This window comes from Meriones unguiculatus, chromosome 5 (assembly GCF_030254825.1).
Source record: "Meriones unguiculatus strain TT.TT164.6M chromosome 5, Bangor_MerUng_6.1, whole genome shotgun sequence".
Lineage (NCBI taxonomy): Eukaryota > Metazoa > Chordata > Mammalia > Rodentia > Muridae > Meriones > Meriones unguiculatus.
Window position 1 is genome coordinate 127,116,982 of NC_083353.1, and position 21,201 is coordinate 127,138,182.

Here is a 21,201-nt window from a genome sequence, read left to right on the forward strand (position 1 = left end):
TGATGAAATATTGAAAATACTTTGGAGGAACTGTTATCAAATGAACTCAGAGGTCAATAATCTGGGAGGAGAAAAATATAGTAAAAGAGAACAAAGAAAAGGAAATTTGGGGTGATACTTCAAAGAGATGCACAACAAATGTACACATCAGTAGGAGGACCAATAACTGAAACTGCGTGAATTAAGACTGATTCAAAGTTTTTTTTGTTATTATTATTTTTTTAATTATACTTATTTACTTTATATCCCCCCTCTAGTTCCCTCCCTCCTCCCCTCCCAATCCCTGCCTTCCTCTCCCTTCTCCACACATTCCCCTCCCCAAGTCCACTGGTAGGGGAGGGTTTCTTTTTCATCCTTCTGATCCTAGTCTGTTAGGTCTCATCAGGAGTGGCTGCATTGTCTTCCCCTGTGGCCTGGTAAGGCTTCTCCCCCATCAGGGGGAGGTGATCAAAGAGCAGGCCAATCAGTTCATGTCAGAAGCAGTCCTTGTTCCCATTACTATGGAACCCACTTGGACACTGAGCTGCCATGGGCTAAATCTGTGCAGGGGTTCTAGGTTATCTCCATGCATGGTACTTGGTCGGAGTATGAGTCTCAGGAAAGACCCCTGTGCTCAAATTTTTTGGTTCTGTTGCTCTCCTTGTGGACCTCCCATCCTCTCCAGATCTATTATTTTGTTATTATTAAGAGAGCAGTTTTGTTTCATTGTTGAATCTAGTACATCATTATTTACTTCAAATCATGAATAATTCTGAAAACTAAGACACAAACAATATTTACATTTAAAAATAGAACTGGGCATGATGGTACATGTGTATGGTCCTTCTTTAGAAGGCTGATGCAGGAGAAATTGAGACTCAGGGATTTGGGGCTAGTGGGTAACATAGCGAGATCCTATCTTAAAAAGAAAGAAAGATAGGAAAAAGGGAAGGAAAATTATACAAATGACCTCAAAGATATGAGAAATAAGTACATTTACATCTGCGAAGAAATGCTACAAAATCCATGCAAGTGTTCCCTGCCTGCTTATCAGCATTACAGGACTGAATAATGACCTGAGAATAATACATGGTTCTCTGCATGAAAAAGTATACTTAACCACTGAAACATCTCTGCAGCCAGATTTTGTTATTTCGTTCTTTCACACCTTCATAAATATATTTACTGAGCCTGGGGGTTTTCCTGCTTGTCTCTTTTATCCCTTTTTTCTACATTTTCCCTTCTTTTATATGTGCCCCCTCCTACTAGACACACTTCCCAATACTAGGCATAGTATCTCTGCTTTGTTGACTGGCTTATTTGTTTTAGTGCGATGACCTCAAGGTTCATCCACATGGTAGCATAAGCTCACACATATTTTACTCATATTTGGAAAATACTGATTTATTCTTGACTTCAGAAGGACAGTTTTATTTTTATTTTTTTATTTTTTATTTTTTTTATCAGTTACATTTTATTAACTCTGTATCCCAGCCGTGTCCTGATCCCTCATTCCCTCCCAGTCCCTCCCTCCCTCCCTCATCTCCACCTTGCCCTTTTCCAAGTCCACTGATAGGGGGGACCTCCTCCCCATTCATCTGATCCTGTTTTATCAGGTATCTTCAGGACTGGCTGCAAAGCCCTCCTCTGTGGCCTAACAGGACTGCTCCTCCCTTCGGGGGTGGGGAGACCAAAGAGCCAGTCATTGAGTTCCTGTTAGAAATAGTCCCTGTTCCCCTCACTTTGGGAAACCAATTGGTTACTGAGCTACCACAGGCTACATCTGAGTGGAGGTTCTAGGTTATATCCATACATGGTCCTTGGTTGAATGTCAGTCTCAGAAAAGACCCTGTGCCCAGATATATTTGGTCCTTGTGGAGCTCCTATCCTTTCCCCATCAGACTAACTCCCCTTCTTTCTTATGATTCCCTGTACTCTGCCAAAGGTTTGGTCATGAGTCTTTGCTTTGAAAACACTGCTAGTTAGAGTCTTTCAGATGTGCTCAGTAGACTCCTGTCATACGTTCAATGCACATCCCATCTGTCTTTCTAAATGAGGATTGATCATCTTACTCCATGTCCGCTCAATTGATTATTTTTTTTTAGGCGTATAGATTTCATTATGTTTATCATATCTTATAGGTCTATATAAGTGAGTATATCCCATGTTTGTCTTTCTCCTTCTGGGATATTTCACTCAGAATGATCTTTTCTAGATCCCACCATTTGCCTGCAAATTTCATGATTTCCTCCTTTTTGATTGCTGAATAGTATTTCATTGTGTAAAAATACCACAATTTCTGTATCCATTCCTCCGTTGATGGACATCTGGGTTGTTTCCAGGTTCTAGCTATTACAAATAGAGCTGCTATAAACATGGTTGAGCAAGTGTCCTTTTTGTGTACTTGAACAAACTTTGGGTATATACCTAGCAGTGGTATAGCTGGGTCTGGAGGGAGCACTATTCCTATTTGTCTTAGAAAGCGCCAGATAGCTTTCCAGAGTGGTTGTACCAGTTTACATTCCCACCAGCAGTGGAGGAGGGTTCCCCTTTCTCCACAACCTCTCCAGCATGTGTTATCGCTTGAGTTTTTCATCTTGGCCATTCTGATGGGTGTAAGGTGATATCTCAGGGTCGTTTTGATTTGCATTTCCCTGATGGCTAATGAGGATGAGCATTTCTTTAAGTGTTTTTCTGCCATTCGATATTCCTCTGTCGAGAATTCTCTGTTTAGCTCTGTTCCCCATTTTTAAATTGGATTACTTGGATTGCTGCTTTTCAGCTTCTTTAGTTCTTTGTGTATACTGGATATTAGTCCTCTATCAGATAAAGGGTTAGTGAAGACTCCTTCCCAATCTGTAGGCAGTCGTTTTGTTTTGATGACGGTATCCTTTGCTTTACAGAAACTTTTCAGTTTCATGAGGTCCCATTTATTGATTGTTGCTCTTAGAGCCTGTGCTGTTGGTGTTCTGTTCAGGAAGTTGTCTCCTGTGCCAATGAGTTCTAGGCTGTTCCCCACTTTTTTTCCCAATTGATTTAGGGTATCTGGTTTTATGTTGAGGTCCTTGATCCACTTTGACTTTAGTTTTGTGCAGGGTGATAAATATGGATCTATTTTCATTTTTCTGCATGTAGACATCCAGTTGGTCCAGCACCATTTGTTGAAGATGCTGTCTTTTTTCCATTGAATGGAATTGGCTTCTTTGTCGAATATCGAGTATTCATAGGTGTGTGGATTTATTTCTGGGTCTTCTATGCGGTTCCATTGATCCTCCTTTCTGTTTCTATGCCAATACCATGCAGTTTTTATTACTGTTGCCCTGTAGTACAGCTTGAGATCAGGAATGGAGATACCTCCAGATGATCTGTTGAGAAGGACAGTTTTATGACCACAGCTTTTAGTTGACAGGTTTTATTATCCTTTCTGTCGACACTTTGAGTGCTTCATTCAACCTCCTTTTAACCTGCATGTTCTGTTGAGAAATGTGCACCCTGGGCAACTTAAACAACAGCAATTCATTTTGACTGTCACTGGAGGCTGAAGTCATCACCAGAGCCAGGTTCAGGTGATGCCTCTCTTTCTGGATGTGCAGGTGAATTTCCTCTGACAGCATTCTTGCATGACAGAAAAAGAGGATCAAGCACTCTGCTTTTTTCTTATCATAATGGTACTCATCATAGTGTGAAGCTTGAACTCTCAAGAATCAATAACCTCTCAGTGGCCTTAACACTACATGTGACTAGAGTTTCAACACAGGGATTTGGGAAGACACAAACACATCACATAATGTTGTCACATTTTAATATTAGAGCAAAAAGAATTTACTTATTGATGTGGACGTGGGCTGAAAAAGAAAAAAAATGAATCAAATAAAAAGAAAGGAAAAAAATGAATCAACAGATTTTTGTTAGGATGAAAATCACTTTATATACTTAGAACCTTTTCACATGTGGTAGTTAGAGTGAGAATGGCCCCCATGGGCTCATATATTTGAATGTTTTGTCACAAGTTGTTAAAATTCTTTAGGAGGGCTAAGGAGGTATGTCCTTGTTGGAGGAGGTGTGTCACTGGAATTGGGCTATGAGGTTTCAGAAAGCTCATGCCATTCCCAGGTTGTTCTTCCTAGGCCTTATAATTGAATGAGGTGTCAGCTACTTCTCCAGCACCATACTGCTTGCCTGAGGCCATACTCCCCACCATGATGGTCATGGACTAACCCTCTAAAACTGTAAATAACCCCAATTAAGTCATCTTCCTAAGTTGCTGTGGTCATGGTGTCTCCTCACGGTAATAGAAAAGTAGACAAGACCAATTCTTAAGATCAAATGCCAGTCATTCGTATTGTAGATGGAATCTCCATTAACTTTTCAGATTTTACGTTTTATCTGGGTTTCCAAAAACACTCCCTTTAAAAACATACTGCCCATGAGTCATACTGGGCAGACTGCTCAGACCCTGAATAATCATTTAGCCAATGTAGCTCATGCCTTAGTTGTACATAAAGGAATTAATGCTCAACTAAAAGGAAGCTTGATGGTGTTCAATCAGAGGATTGACCTCATGCAGGAGCAAATTGATACCCTATGGCAAATCGCTCAACCTGGCTGTCAATGAAAGTATGCTGGACTTTGTGTCACTAGCATACAACATGAGAATTTTTCCTGTGCTGCAAATCTGTCTAAACAATTGTCGAGCTATATTTTAGGTAATTGGACTGGAGAATTCGATACTACGATGGAGCAGCTGAGAGTGGCCATTGTCACAGTAAATTCTACCGGAGTGGACGCAGGACTAGCCACAGGATTATCAACATGGATTGCTGCAGCCATGAATCATCTGAAGGAATGGGCGGGCATGGGAGTGTTAGCAGGCCTTCTGGTGTTGGTCTCCTTGGTTTGCCTGTGGTATATATGCAAGATTAGAGTCTCACAACAGTGTGATGCAGCCATGATCATTCAGGCCTTTACAGCCATTGAAGCAGGACATTCTCCCCAAGCATGGTTGGATACCATAAAAAGCTAAAATGATAGGCTCAGGATGCGAGGCTAAGCACTGCACTCAGGGTCAGCCGCTTTGGACCCAGAGAAGAGCATGTCTGATTGCATGCGGGTTGATGCCCCAGGTCCCACCTCTGAGAAAAAGGTATCGGACGGGTCTGATGCTCTTTGGGTGGATGACACCTAAATGAACATCTGTACAAAGTCCCAATTTATTTCTAATATCAGAGATCAGACCTCTACTCTTGCCTGATGCGTCTAAAACAAAAAGGGGGAACTGTAGAGAGCTGCGGAATGCTGCGCCTTAAAGATGGAGCTGGTTTCCGCCTTCCACCTTCCCGATGGTGAGTGCTCTCTGTCATGAACAATTCCACATTTGGCTAAGGCTGAGGATCTGGTTTGCTTCCATGTATGTGGACCTATCTGCATTGCCCCCGTGGCACGCCTGGGTTGGCTACCCAGAGGCTATTTAAGCTGTGGGCTGGCTTTCCCCGGGATCCGAGGATTGTTCAATGTTCCTGAATAAACTGCATTGAAAAAAAAAAAAAAAAAAAAAAAAACATACTGCCCATCTCTAAAGTTGGCTTCTGCTGAAACAAAGATTAGGCTAAAGTGATGACCTACTAAGATTCTCCACTGAAATCAGTTTATTACCTAATAGTGTTAACCTTATTTTTGTAATGATAATCAGGTTAGAAAGTTATACCTTATCTGTACAACAATAACATTAAAAGAGCTAAGGCAGTGCTAGCTGCTACAGGGGAAAGAAATACTGATATGCTCTCTTCAGTGAAAACAAATAAACAACAAACAAACATCTGGTATTCTTAAGAAAAGTAGAAAAGCAATTGAGTTCTATAAACAGTATTTAATTCTTTGGTTAACCTTTCTGCCATCTTTTTCTCTTTCTTTTTAGGTATTTTTGGCATCCCTCTCATTCAGCTACATATGCAAGGCACTAGGTGGAATTGCTATGAAAAGTTCCATTACTCAAATAGAAAGAAGATTTGACATATCATCTTCCCTTGCTGGTTTGATCGATGGAAGCTTTGAAATTGGTAATGTTTGTTTCTATTTTACTAGCCAGACTTATAGAGGAAAAATAGAGTTCAGACATGCACTGGACCATGCTTCTAAACCAGCGGTAACTCTGTGTTTTCTGTAAAATATAGCAATATCTGAAGTCATTTTTGTTGTCATAATTTGAGAAGCAGTGCTGCCAGTGCTTAGGAGTCAAGGTCAGTGATTTCACTAAGTATGGTACAAAGTGATTGGCAGCCACTGTGAAAAGAGAATTTTGAAAAATTGATTTTACACAGACACATTGCCTTTAAACTAACTCTTGTGCGATTCCACCTATCCTCTGACAAGACAACCACATGTGAAGAAAAGTTGAGAGAGCTATATAGTGCCTTTGATTTAAAGACCAGAGAACAGCATTGGGATACTCTGTGTTGGATTTCTGCTCTTTACCTCTCTGGGGCTTTGCTTTATAGCACTGGAGATGTTTCTCTGTTGTCCTCAGTTTGATTTTAATATCTTCTTTTACGACAGCCAAGCTCCATGCAGTTACCCACAGGGATTCTTTTCTCACCTTATGAAGCAGAAGCTTATTGAATCTGCTTCTTTTTCTTTTCCTTATTTACTTATTTGGAGATCTTCACAACTATGTTTATCATATGGATTTCTAACATTTCCCACAAATATGATCATCATTTTCTTTAAAACTAGACTTAGGGTATATCTGACTCAGTATTTTGTAAGTAATTACAAGAAGGAATGCCCATTTGTCTTTCCTCTTCAATCCTGAACATTTGCTATGCAAAGGATATTTTACATCTTGTGTGCTTTTCGGCATTTACCTCTTATGCATATTTTAATATTCTGCTTCCTTGTCCCTTTTTTAAAACCTGTATGTGTGCGTCTAAGTGTAAATATGGGCACATTTGTGAGGATGCCCTCACAGGCTGAAAGGGCCATTGGAGACCCTTAAGCTGGAGTTACAGGCAGTCATGAGCTACCCAACATGGCTACAGGCATCCAACACAGCTTATCTGCAAGAGCAGCAAGCGCTCTCAGGCACTAGAGATCTCTCCAGCCTCTACATCACAGCCTCCATCAGCTACAATCTCACAATTACAATGATTCTGATTTTCAACTATAGCTTGTTTCTTTGACTACCTTATCCTTGAATTTATGATTCCAAATTTTATCTTTTGTTTTTTTTTTTAGCATATCTATGACAAGTATTTATTTATGAGTAAGAAGTAAATGAGGCTCTACATGTTGGAAATGTGTTTTCAGAAGCTTATCGCTTGAGGATTTAAAAGCTTGAGGCTTGTAACTCTGAGTCCTGATAACTAAAGACTCATTGCTGCAACCTCAAAACTATATGCATTTGTATGCCAGAGACCAACTCCAGCTGCAAAGGTTCAAGTCCTGGATATGTAAGGGGCCTCAGCACAAAGCAAAGACACCGTTCACCTGTTGACTTTCAAGCAAGTGACCCCGAATAGCTTGGGACATCTTTATTTATATGATCACAAACTTGCTCACCAGAGAAGAGACATCATTGGTTGTTTTATTTGAAGTAATCATAACATAAATATTATAGAAGCCCCATCATTACAAAAAGCATGCAATAGTTTTTTCCCCCTTAGTTTGCACTACAAAGCACAATTTCAGCAAGCCAAAAATAAACATCTAGCCAGGCATATCTTGTAAATATGAGCACATACCTAGTTGGCAGAAAATGAAGTTACACAGTTATTCAAGGTGAGATACAAATTGACCACTTGTGAATATAAGTCCATTCATCAAATAGCACCCCTCTGTCATAACACTTTTTAATTGCTGGCAGAGACATGCTTATTGTACCAAAAACAAAAACAAAAAAACTCTGCTCCTGATATGTACCTATCAATTCCTGATACCATCTTTCCAAGAACCATTTTTAAAAAAATCTCTATTGATCAAACACTTCTCCATTTTTCAGTCTCTGTTGATCAAGCACACCTTCCTCAGAACAGTTATGCAAGCAGGACCCATTGCTCTCCACAGCTGCCACAGGTCTACTCACTGTGCCTGCAGCTGTTTCTCTGGGGATATGATTACATGTCCCCAAATACCCATGTTTAATAGTCACATATGGAGTATCTGTAGAGAAAGAGAGAGAAGAGGAAGGTTTTTCCCCTGAAAAGATTAGTGAAAACCTCAGCAACAACAAGAACACAGAATCATTCCCAGAGCTTTCAGCCTGGGTGATGCTAGCTCTGCCAATGACTAAGGAAGTGAAACTCCTGACGTGAATAGAAAGAGCACAGAGAAAGCAAGGAGAGCTTGTAGCCCACTCAATCTGGATAGTAGCCATACAGGCCACCAATATTGCATTTCAAATAGTTTTCTCTCATGGAAATTTTACCAAACCTCTTAATTAACTGACTTTTTTTCCGAGTTCTGAGTACTTCTGCCTTCTTACTTTTTTTTTTGTTACTAATGTATTTTAAACACTTCTTTGTAGCGTAGTTTGTGGTTCATTCTTTTATGATATTTTTGGTGGAAATACTATGGCAGGTACATGTTAGAGCATTAAATAACACCAAGAATGTATGAAAAACTGTATTAATTAACACTTATCTCTCCCATTAGGAAGACTTTTCTCCATTTTTTTTCTTATCTTAGTATAATCTTGTCACCTTGAAATTTCTCAAAAAAATCTGCTTCAACAATATCGTCAAACTATTCAAGTATGTTCTGCTATTTCTAAAACATGTTACATAGAGTGGTACGAAAAATAAATAAATTTTCTTTTGCAACTCAAAAATCCAGTGTTCCCTCTGAGTTTTGGTACAGATAAGAGGAAATACGAGATGCCTAATTTAAAGTGACATAGGTATTGATGACCATTGTGGTTGAGTCCAAAAATAAAATGTTGATATTAAAAACAAAATCAAGAGAGTGAAAACAATGACTCAGTGGTATGACCTCTTACAGCTCTTTCTGATGAGCTAGGTTTGATTTCCAGTACCCAAATCTGGTGACTCACCAACACCTCCAACTCTAGCTCCAAAGGATCCTATTCCCTCATTTGGCCCCTCTTCGTACTGCACACGTATGTACACACAGAGATTTAAAAAACATAAAATAAATAAACCTTCAATAAAAAAGTAAGAATGCTTTTACTTATCCTTAATCCCATATATTTCTATGGTGAGTTTAATTAAGGTAAGTTCTCCTTGTCATTCAACCTGATGAAAGTTGGAAGAGTTTTCTCTATTTAAACTGTTCGGGCCCTTCCATTTTACACAAGGACCATCATGATTTGCTGTGATGAATCAAACTGCCATTAATTTGGTTTTGTTATAGGGAATTTGTTAATCATTGTGTTTGTGAGTTACTTTGGATCCAAACTGCACAGGCCAAAGCTGATTGGAATCGGTTGCTTCGTCATGGGTTTAGGGTCACTGCTGACTGCGCTGCCACATTTCTTCATGGGATAGTAAGTATCGGATACCCAAAACCTCAAAGTAGTTCCACAAAATAATTCCACAAAAACTATTTACTATAGCTATCTCTCCAGTAAGAGGTGGGTTCTGTCCATGCAGGAATTCTAACTGGCTTGATCTTCTGCTAAGAGGAGACTCAGTGCTCAGAACTAAATGAGATTAAAGCGAGAACAGGGAGTGCTGAAATACCAGGACCCACTTCTGACACGCACAGACAATTTCACCTTTGTCATACTCGGCATTCATACCTGTCCCCATATTAATATCCTATCCTTCTTACATTTGACCATTCAAGGAATTTTCTTCTTTTTAATATTTGTAATTTTATGCTATTTTAATTTATTTCTCTCTGTGTCCTCTTCATCATGCACATAGTTTACTTCCAATGGCTGGTACCAAGATGCCTGCGTCTCTCTATCCCTACATTCAGGCTAACTTCCTGTGAGTCTTCATATGAAGTATTGCTGAAGACCCATCCATAGTACACATCAGCTGACTATTTCTTACATTCATTTATCATGGCTGTATTTCCACTGTGCATTCACAAGACTTTCCGATCCATGTGTCACAACCTGGACTCAATATTTTTTCCAACAGCTGCTCACTTTCATATCCATTCATTCAGCAATAGTTCTTACAATGGCAAAGGAATTCATAACAAAGCCAAGGGCTTCATCCTAAGTTCTAGATTCAGTACAGCACAGAAAACCAGCAGTCCCAAAGATCTTACTTATTCTATATCTTTTTTTTTCTCAGTATGGACATCAATGTCATTTTTTTAGCTGATGCCAATAATCTGGAGTCGGGAGGTTTTGCTTTCAGTTTCAATTCTGTTTTTAAGGACTTATTTATTATTTTTATTTTATGTGCATGAGGTTTTTTTTTGCTTTTGTATATTTATGTGCACCACATGCTTACAGAATTTGTGGAAGCAAGAAGAAGGCATTAGATCCCCTGAAACTGGAGTTATAGTTAATGATGAACCTCCTGGCATTGGTGCTGGGAACTGAACTCATGTCCTCAGGAAGAGCAGCCAGAGCCCATCACTGCTGAGCCATCCCTCCAGCCCCTCAGCTCTATTCTACTTCACATTCAATACAAGAACATAGTTTTGAATGCAAATCTCATTTTACTAACATTGCTTAAAACTCCCAATTTGCTAGAACAGATTTTCAAACCCAGATCCCAGCTTATCAGTGGACCAGCAAGTCCATTCAGGTTAACCGAGACCTCCCATATATTATAAGATAGACTTGAAAATACAAAACATACGCATGGACAAATTCTATCCTTCAATAGAATCATTCAAGCTCTACATATATTTGCAATTGTGCATGTATCCTATGACAGACATACAAAATGCAATTATTATAAGCCACCATCAAAAAATATTGAAAGGTCCTGCTTGTGGGTAAATCATATATGCACATGTGCATATGTGCATGTTAATCACATGTGCATGTGTGGGTCCCTGACTGTTCTAGCCTCACTTTGTACTCTTCTCCACAAATGCCAAACACCTGATTAAGCTGCAGTTCTCCACTTGTGCAAATATTTTTCTTTTATACACATTGGCTCTACACCCTTGTATACTTTCCTCTGGCCTCTATCTCTTATGCTCCTCATCACATGTTCTATACAAGACAAAGTTTTCTAATATCCACCCATTCTCAACCTTCAAGGACAGCTAATGATTTCTCTTTATGACAACTCAGGTCTTGGCTACTGAACTTAGATGTTAGAGAATGGAAGTCCCAAGTACAAAAAAAAAAAAAAAAAAACCCAAAAAACTATGCATTTTGTTTCTAGTTTTGAAGTGGAGTAGTGTGCCTAACATGTAACTGATTATCTATCGCGGAAGTACAGGATACATTAGTGTTTCTCAGATTACTGCATATGTCCCTAATCTGACTCCATATCCTTTGTTGTGATTAAATTCTCGGAGGTCAAGTTGAAGTGGATTCGAATTTATTACAGTGTCAGAGAGTGAGAAATTAGCTCATGTGTGCATATACATTTGTAAAAAAGAAATCAGATGTTTTAATAGGAAAGGAAGAAGAATTAACATGTGTTAAAGACTGATTTGAAAACACTACTCTCTAGTGTATTAAACATAACTCATCAGAAAGTTTTATTACAGTCATCTTTGCAAATTATTTAAAAGGATGATTACACTGAGCTAGCAGTTGACAAAACAGGGAAAGCCAGGACTTTTCACATTATGAGCAGAGTTATCACTCCCATCTGTTCTAGGCTGGCATCAAGGTGCTCATCCACCTTGCAGAGTGACAGTGAAGAACGTTACTTACTGGAGCTTCCCCCCAGTTTACCGTTACCCATTATTTCTCCTGAGAAATTGAGACTTGGAAATTATCAGGGGATTCTCATTAACATGCAGAAGAGAGAGGTACAATTAATAGTCTCTGAGGAAAGTGGAAATACTTGGTGAATAAAATATTAAGTCTAGTGATATCCTTGTAGTTACAGGACACCAAAAGAAAATGACATCAACTCTCTAGACAACTCCACAATGGTGTGTTTAGTTAATCAAACTACATCATTCAATGGAACCTCACCTGAAATAGTGGGAAAAGGTAAGAACTAACAGTAACAGGGAATCATATTTGAAACTTTGTATATATAATAAAATGTATCAGAAAAAATTGATTAAAAACAAAGGGGAGTGGGAGGGTAGGACTGGGAGGAGAAGAGGGATGGGGCTGTGATCAGGATGTAAAATGAATAAATTTATAAAATACAATAATGCATTTGACTTCAACATATAGACATAACCACAGTGTGAACATGTGCTACAGAACAAACCTTTAGAAATGACTAAGGAAGAGGTAAGGGTTATTTCAGTGGGAAGTTGGGAAAGAACATTTACAGGCAAAATTAGGGGATTGGGAGGGAATGAGGTAGGGGGCTACAGCTGCGATACAAAGTAAATAACCTGTAATTAATATAAAAAATAAAAATTAAAAAAAGATATAAGAATTGACTGTTGTATGTCTGAAATCTGAGCACACAGGGATTGAAGCAGAAGGACTGTGGCTTTGAGGCCAAAGTGAGCCATGTACTATGAACCTGTCTCACCCAACAACTCAAGCCAGCAACAATGCATTAATATGTAAACAAAGGAGAAGTCCATTTTAAAATAGAAAAAAATACTGCAACTGAAGATTTTAAAAACTATTCTAATGAGAAAATGCAGATGTAACTCTCTAGATAATTCTACCTATTATATCTGATATGGGAAGATTAAAAGTAAAATAATGAGAAAATCATTTTTTAATTTTTTGTGTTGAGAGTATATAAATTTATTAATTTCTGAAAGTTATTTTTCAGCATTTTTTCTAGCACAGTGCTAGCTGCAAAGGTGATAAATACAAAATGGATATTTAATTTTATACTATGTATAAGAAATGTGTTTATTATATGCCCAAATATGGAAGATGAATAACAAATATTGAATGATTTTCCTTGTGTAGCGAGGTTTCAGATCATGTTTGTTTTCTGTCTTCTTTTCCTCTTTGTGTCTTTTTGCTTGTTCACACTTTACAGATTGCTTGGAAATCATTTAAAATTCAAAAAGGAAAGAAGAGGAATTGAGTGCTGCAGCTTCCCAGGAAAAATTTGCATCTGTATTTGGGGCATTTCTGATTTCAGTGCTGTGATCGGTGTTTAAAGTAAAACTTATTCTTGTCTACACAGGTTGTGAAAACGAATCCAAGTCATACACGTGGGTTTATGTCTTGATGGGGAACATGCTTCGTGGGATAGGGGAAGCACCAATAGTCCCGCTGGGAATTTCCTACATTGATGATTTTGCAAAAGAAGGGAGCTCTTCTATATACTTAGGTAAAGGACAGAGCATAGTAAATTCAGTGCTTAATTTCTCGGAGTCTACATTTTAAGTGTAAGCTTTGTTAAATTAATCCTTTAAACCATTTTTACTTTGATTTATTTTATTGTATGTGTATGTATGTCTTGCCTGCATCTATGTATGTACACTACATGTATGCAATGCCCAGAGCGGCCAGAAGAGGGTCTCAGATTCACCTGGAACTGAATTTACAGATGGTTGTGAGCTTTCATGTCCTTGCAGGGAACTGAACCCAGGTCCTCTGGAGGAGCAGCAACTGCTATTAACCAATGAGCCATCTCTCCAGCTCCATAAGCAAATTTCGATCCCTAGGAAAAAGTTATTTACAGAAATGCATTGTATAACATTACATTTTAAATCCTGCTGTATAAAAACCATATATTTACAAGTTCAAGGTGAACAAAATTCCAGCATGGAGATGGGAGATGGCCACACACTCTCATCCCTAGCTAAGGAGCTATTACCACTGAAAGAGGAAGAGTAAGTTTACTTAACAGTGAGGCCCAAGATGAGTTCACCATGCTCTGGTGAAGGCTGCTCCCAAGAGCACCTATAGCACAAGCTAAAGCTAATGAGATTTATCAAAAGCAGAAGGCACAAATTTGTGTGGGTAAGGAAGTGGGGATGGGTCCAGGAGAGTAGATTGATGAATATAATGAAAATTTGCTGTTGGAGGGAAAAAAGAAAGTTATGTGTACTTGGATTCTGACTGAATGGTTTTGAAATGTTTGCAGGTATTCTGCATACTGTAGCAATGATTGGTCCAATCCTCGGCTTTCTCTTGTCATCTGTGTTTGCTCAAATGTATGTAGACATTGGATTCGTAGACCTGGGTAAGTAATATCAGAAAAGAGACTGGGAGAGTGTCTTTCAAATGTCAGCCATCATGCCTTCAAGTTACTGGTTTAACTCTTAATGGTCCCTTAATTGTTTTGCTTTAGAATATATAAGTATCAAGGATGTATTCATAGTCATCTCTTACTCTGTCAAGCTTCTGTAAGTCAGTATAAAATGGGGCATTTGGTACAATCTTAACTGAGATGACTAGATCCCAAACAAACTGGTTACACAGTCAAATCAGTTGCACTTTCACTTGGTGGTGGATTGGATTTAAAAATGGAGTAATGACAGATTGAAGATTTTGAAAGATGCTGTGAGGCTGTGGGGTTGGAGGATGGCTGAAGGGGTTGAGTATTTCCACTGTGTGTCTAAGTTTTGATGCTTTCCCTGGACTTAACAGAGGGCTTGGCACACGGTTCCTTTCAACTAGAAGATGAAGGAATGCATACTAGGTGATCCTTATGGCCGTTCTCTTCTCTCAAAGCAAGCTTTTCTTCACACATCAAAGAAATTGGCCAAAATGTGGAAACTGTCTTAACTACAAGCCTTCCTTCCAATATCATCTTTTCCCCTCAAAGTCAGTAAAAATTATATCTAAGTTCAGCTTTTGTTTGTAGATCCACCCTAGGCGTTAGGTCTTCATCCTGCACCTTCAAGATCTTGTTATGGCAGTCTTCCATGGATCCCACCCTGTTCACCTTCTACCCTCCATTTCCACTCTCTTTACTACGAAGAACTTCCTGATCTCTGCAGCCTTTTTACATAAATGATTTTTTGATGTTCTCAAACCACTCTGTATCTGGTTTTCAATTTCCCTATTTCTCTTCATAGAAAATTATTTTGAAAAAAAATGTGAATTCAGAAGACATCTCATTTCTCCCCTACCATCTACTTCTCAGCTGTAACCTGTTTTCACACGCCCATAAAACAAAGTAAGGTATAACTTAAAAAAAATATTTGCTCACTTTTTCTATTTCTAGATGTCTGAATTAAACACCTAAATCTCAGCATGGCAAATAGTGGGCTGACAATCTCACTCTAAAAACTTGTGTTGTTTCCCATAGTCTTTCTCTTTTTGGATATCTTAACCTTAATTATATTGACTGAACCGTCACCTAACTTTTCTTCCATTTGACCTGCCTACAACCTCAGCCTTCTTCACTCGTCAAATTTTCAGAATAACCCTTCTTAACAAATCTGATCCACACTTATGAATGTATAGCTACTGGGTATGGCAGCGAGGCTTTTCCCAACTAGACACACAGTTCTATGTGATCAGTTGTATCTTTATTTTATTTATTATTTATTATAATTTATTCACTTTGTAGCCCCACTGTAGCCCCTCCCTATTCTCTTCCCAGTCCCACCCATCCTCCCTTTTCTCCCCCAATGCCCTTCCCCTAGGATAGACATTGGAAGTAGGAGAAGACAGGGAACAGGAGAGGAGCCTTCCACGGGGTGGGTGGGGTGTCTCTGAAAGACTCTACCCAGCAGGGTAGCAAAGCAGATGCTGAGACTCATAGCCAAACTTTGGGCAGAGTGCTGGGAATTTTATGGAAGAAGGGGGAGATAGAAAGACAAGGAGGGGACAGGAGCTCCACAAAGAGGCCAATAGAGCCAAAAATTCTAGGCCCAGGGGGGCCTTCAGAGACTGATGAATCAACCAAGGACCATGCATAGAGAGGACCTACACCCTCTGCTCAGATGAAGCCCATTGGCTGTTCAGTTTCCAAGTGGGTATCCTAGTAAGGGAAACAGGGGCTGTCTCTGACATAAATCCAGTGGTCGGATCTTTGATCACCTCCCCCTGGGAGAATGCAGCATTGCCCGGCCACAGAGGAAGTTGATTCAGCCAGTCCTGATAGGGTTGGGTCAGATAGAAGGGGAGGAAGACCTCCTCTATCAGTTGTATCTTTATAATTTTACTCTCTTCTTTTCTACTCTTTCTCATTGATACTCTTTGCATTAAACATTGACTACTGATTTTGAGACTCTCAAAAGACCCTTTCATCTCATAGTCCTGAATCTTTTAATGGAGTGTTCTGTTTTTCCATTAGCATATTTTTGAGAGAATCATTCAAGATATGGCTGCTATAAGATGCTCCACTTCCCTGATCTCCTACTGGCACAGAGACCACCAAATGAATGATAATCTTTTTAGAAATAACAGGAAGAAGTCCGTATTAACATATAAATGGCTAGTGTGAAAACAAATCTGATTTTCTATCTCATCAGGACTCTAATGACTTCAAAGGCTTTATTTCCAAAATAGAGTTGACAACACTGTAGACCCACAGAAGCTATAAACTTCCAAATGTTTTCAATATAAACCCTTAATCAAAACATCTCTTCTCATTCATTTCCAAGTTCATCCTTGTTTTCAAATCTCATACAGAGCTGAGGAAGATCTTTTGGTGTTGGATAATACTCTGTTATATTTAGAAATAATTTTCTGTGTAATATTAAAATGTCTAGATATCAATAAATGGACATTCAGTTGTTTTTGCCTCTCCTTATTCAGTAATAGATCCAATAAGTTTTATATGTTTTGCCTCCTTACTTAACTCCTGACACACGAAGAGTGAGATTTTTCATAATTTTATTTCCAGACAGTTCTTCAGTAGTGTAGAAGGTTGATTTTTGCTATAATGTTGTGTCCAATAATTTCACAACAAAAGTTAGATCACATCTACTGTGATCAAGATTATTGTTGTCTCTTTGTCTACTGTCAGTTTCAGGGCAGTGCTAGCTGTGTTGAGTGAGTCTGAGAGTGACTCATTAATATTTAGATTTTTGAGAAAAGACAATTGAGGTAGGTCTGTTCTGAGTGGTAAGCACTAGGTGGAGTACTCCAGTGAAGCCTTCTGGCTCTGAGGATTGTGTGTGTGTGTGTGTGTGTGTGTGTGTGTGTGTGTGCGCACGTGTGTGTATGTTCTTGCTCCAGTGTCCTCACTAGCCACAGGCTTGTGCAGGATTTCTAACAATTCATGATTTAGCTTTTGCAGGTTGTATGTCTTTAGAAATTTCTACGTCTTTTAGTGATTATAAACTGACTGACCATCATTCACAGGAATGTCAGCTGACAGATACTATTAACTTATCATTTCTCTTAGAACTGCAAAGGAAAATACAATTGGAATAAGAATATATAGCTGGGTCTTGAGATAGAGCTGTTCCAAGTTTTCTGAGAAAGCACCAGATTAATTTCCAAAGTGGTTGCATGAATTTTCACTCCCCCTAGCAGTGGAGGAGGGCTCCTCTTTCTCCACATCTTCTCCAGCATGTGCTGTCATTTGAGTTTTTGGTCTTAGCCATTCTGATGGGTGTAAGATGGAATCTCAGAGTCATTTTGATTTGCATTTCCCTGATGACTAAGTATGTTGAACATTTCTTTAAGTGCTGCTCAGCCATTTGAGATTCCTCCGTAGAGAATTCTGTTTAGCTCTGTGCCCCATATTTTATATAGGTTATTTTGTTTGTTAGTGTTTAATATTTTGAGTTCTTTATATATTTTGGATATTAACACTTTGTAAAATGTAGGATTGGGTGAAGATCTTTTCCCAATCTGCAGACTACCATTTTGTTCTAACGACAGTTCTTCCTTACAGAAGGTTTCCAGTTTTAAGAGGTTCCATTTATTAAATATTGATTTTAGGACCTGAGCTTTTGGTGTTCTGTTCAGAAAGCTGACTCTTGAGTTCAAGGCTAGTTCCCTTCTAATAGAGTTAGTGTTTCTGGTTTTATGTTGAGTTTTGATAGGATGCATCTTTTTGTTCCAGTTGCTTATAAGGTATATTTTGTAATTCTTTATGTATTTTTAAAATAATTTATTCTATTTTTTGAGGAATGTTTTTGGAATTTGAAAGAGAATTTTATTGCTTCTGTAGATGACTTTTTATAGTATCTATATTTTAATTATAATTTATGTACATGTAATTATGAACATGGGAAAGTGATTGTGCCAAGACTTACTGGAACCACAAGCTAAAAGGAAAACACTGACTTATACAATTGTGTTCTGACTTCCACATGCAGTTTATAAAATTCACAGGCACATACACATACAAATATATTTTAATATATAAAAAATGAGAAAATGTTAATTAGACTATTAAATCTCAGATTTTAAGAAGTCAATCATGTCTTTGGGTTATTTGCAAAATAAGGCAGAACAAAGGGTATATTAAAATTTAGGCAATGGACTTAATATTGAGAAAAACATGGTTAAAAACAGATTCATGGAGAGGTTTGATAAGGAATAAGAATAAGTCAAAGGATTGTGTCATAATGAATATCTTTTGGAAAGAATAAAACTGAATGATTACCATTCCTATTTGGACACAAAAACTGATTTTCTGAATAAATAAAAGGTAAACATAAAAAAGAAAAAAAGAATGGTAAAAACTGCCTTCTGACGAGCACGCATCGTCTCTGGGTCCCTTGTAAACTCAGGTGTTCACTGTGTGCCTTTCTCTGCTATTAATAGAGCTGCATATGAAGTAACTAAATGGAACCTTCCCATTTCTTGGAAACACTTTTCCCTTTCCCTGATGCTATCCTGACCTCTGCAGGAGGTACCAATAACCATTTTCAGATGATGGTGAATACTTATGTCCTGCCTTGGTCATCTTTGAGGTTAAATACTTAGTGTAGACAATCCTCCAGTTACGGTTGTGTCTGTATAGTGGTAAGCTATAATAATGTGACTGGGTTCTGACAACAGAAATTGTAAGCTGTCATCAAATGGCTGACCCATTCATACTTTTTTTAACTTATTTTTTATTTTTTTAAATATTAGTTACAGTTTATTAACTTTGTATCCCAGTTGTATCCTGCTCCCTCATTCCCTTCCAATCCCATCCTCTCTCCCTCATCTTCTCCCTACCCCTTTCCAAGTCCACTGATAGAGGAGGACCTTTCATCTGACCCTAGCTTATCAGGTATCTTCAGGCCTGGCTGCACAGGTCTCCTTTGTGGCCTAGAAGGGCAAGTTGACAAACCACTAACAAAAGAAAATTGCATTTTAGGATTGATGAAATATAGTCTGCTTTCTTTGCGGAGGTCAGCAGTCTTTTCAGGGTGATTTCTGACTGTCCTGTTATCATTATTCATTCCAGACAGTATCCGAATAACTCCTAAAGATGCTCGTTGGGTTGGTGCCTGGTGGCTCAACTTTATTGTGACTGGATTATTATGCATTATTTCTTCCATACCCTTCTGTTTTATACCCAAAATTCCAAATACATTTCAGAAGGAAAAGAAAAATTCAGCATCTCTGCATGTACTCAAAATAGATGAAGAAAAGAATTTCAAGGCTAATTTGACCAAACAGGAGAAACAAGCTCCTGGCAACATGTCTGGTAAGGATTACACAGTCAGTCAATGTACAGATGTTAATCCCATTGAAATCTAAGCATATTTCAAAATAATATGTCCAACTCATCTATATAGCTTTCTTCTGCACTACACTTTGCTTAACTCTTTCTAAATTTTCTACTAAAATTGGCATACCCTGTCTTTGTTACTTTTCAATTGCCATGAAGATCCACCCCATGAACAAGGCAGCTTATAAAAGAAAGCATTAAATTTGGGGACTTATAGTTTTAGAGATTTAGAGCCATGACCATCCTGACAGAGTATAGCAGCAGGTAGTCAGGCATTGTGCAAGGGAGGTACCTGAGAACATACACCTTGATCCCAAGCATGAGGCAGACACACACACGCACACACACACGCAGAGAGAGAGAGAGAGAGAGAGAGAGAGAGAGAGAGAGAGAGAGAGAGAGGTTAAGGGGAATGTCATTGGCTTTGGAAAACCTAACTGTGGTGGCATATCTCTTTCAACAACTATAAACCAAACATCCAAATATGAGCCAGCAGGGGCCATTCTCTTTCAAATCACCATGTTCTCTATTATGTACAAATAGTAGGATTAGATTTGTGGCTTTTAATATAGAGGAAACAAGGCTAGGGAGATGGCTCAGTGTGTAGGAGCATCTGTCATAAAGGGTTGTCTAGAAGCACTTGTCCTAACAGTGATTCAGTCAGATAGAGAAAAGTAGCTGAGACAATGAGGCTTTGGCAGCAGTTTTCCAATTGGAGGGAAGTGGGGGGAAGGACATAGAGAAGGTATGGAAGAGGAGAGCACATGAGAGCAAAGTATTTCTTTACACTGATGGAAATGCTACAATGAAATTCATTTCTTTACACTTTAACATTAAAGTTTAACTTAAAAAAATGGAGGGGAGGATCAGACTGTATTGGTGAAATAGAAACAAAACAAAACAAAAGGAAACAACCCACTGCCAGTTACAGTGCTACCAGGCATCATGAGTTCAAGGCCAGCCTGAACTATGAGACCAGTGCAAGATAACTCACTCTGAAAGGCAGAAGCAAGTGAAGTGCTGTGAGTTTGAAGCCAGTTTGGTCTACAAAGTGAGTCCAGGACAACCAAGGCTATACAGAGAAATCCTGTCTTGCAAAACAAAACAAATGTCATCAACAAAAAGTAAGTCATTGAAATAATTTGTGATGGTTTATGTTGATCGTGAATATAATGGAATCCAGCATCATCCAGGAGGCAAGCCCTTGAATATGTCTGTGACCAACAGTTGCACTTAGGTTAACTGAAATGCAAAGAACCCAACTGACTGTGGGCAGCAGTGTTCAAAGGACTGGGGTTTTAAACTGAATAAAAAGGAGAAAGCCCGCTGACTTTGGGTACTGTAGGAACAGCTCCCACAACCATTATCATGGCTTCCCCATAGTGATGCTGCACACCCCAAAACTGAGAACCCCAATACATCTTTTCATTCTAAAGCTGCTTTTGTCAGGTGTTTTGTCACAACATCAATACAAATGACTGTGACACAAACATAGTCCTGTGGGAAACCTTTATGAGATGACTTTGGAATCAAAATACAAGTTCTCAGATGTGGCCCAGGTCCCTCCTCTTCTCAGTTCTTTCACTTCCATAGCTGATCGCATTTTTTT

The 21,201-nt window shown here is 38.7% G+C and overlaps 1 protein-coding gene and 1 pseudogene across 3 annotated transcripts in view; both read left to right on the plus strand.

Moving 5' to 3' along the window:
* Slco1b3 (solute carrier organic anion transporter family member 1B3) overlaps nucleotides 1-21,201 on the plus strand; it is a 51,478-nt gene that overhangs the window by 13,333 nt on the left and 16,944 nt on the right. Inside the window, exons 1-7 of one of the 3 annotated variants that reach the window (XM_060384367.1) lie at nucleotides 5,178-5,321; nucleotides 5,894-6,035; nucleotides 9,343-9,475; nucleotides 11,964-12,076; nucleotides 13,197-13,343; nucleotides 14,103-14,201; nucleotides 19,326-19,568. In XM_060384367.1, the coding sequence (XP_060240350.1) occupies nucleotides 5,319-5,321; nucleotides 5,894-6,035; nucleotides 9,343-9,475; nucleotides 11,964-12,076; nucleotides 13,197-13,343; nucleotides 14,103-14,201; nucleotides 19,326-19,568 (880 nt within the window). In that variant the 5' untranslated portion in view covers nucleotides 5,178-5,318. Of the gene's footprint in view, nucleotides 1-4,674; nucleotides 6,036-9,342; nucleotides 9,476-11,963; nucleotides 12,077-13,196; nucleotides 13,344-14,102; nucleotides 14,202-19,325; nucleotides 19,569-21,201 lie in introns of those variants that run through there. The other 2 variants (XM_021661620.2, XM_060384368.1) reach the window with 2 other exon arrangements.
* Nucleotides 8,727-8,844, plus strand: LOC132654448 (small nucleolar RNA SNORA40; annotated as a pseudogene).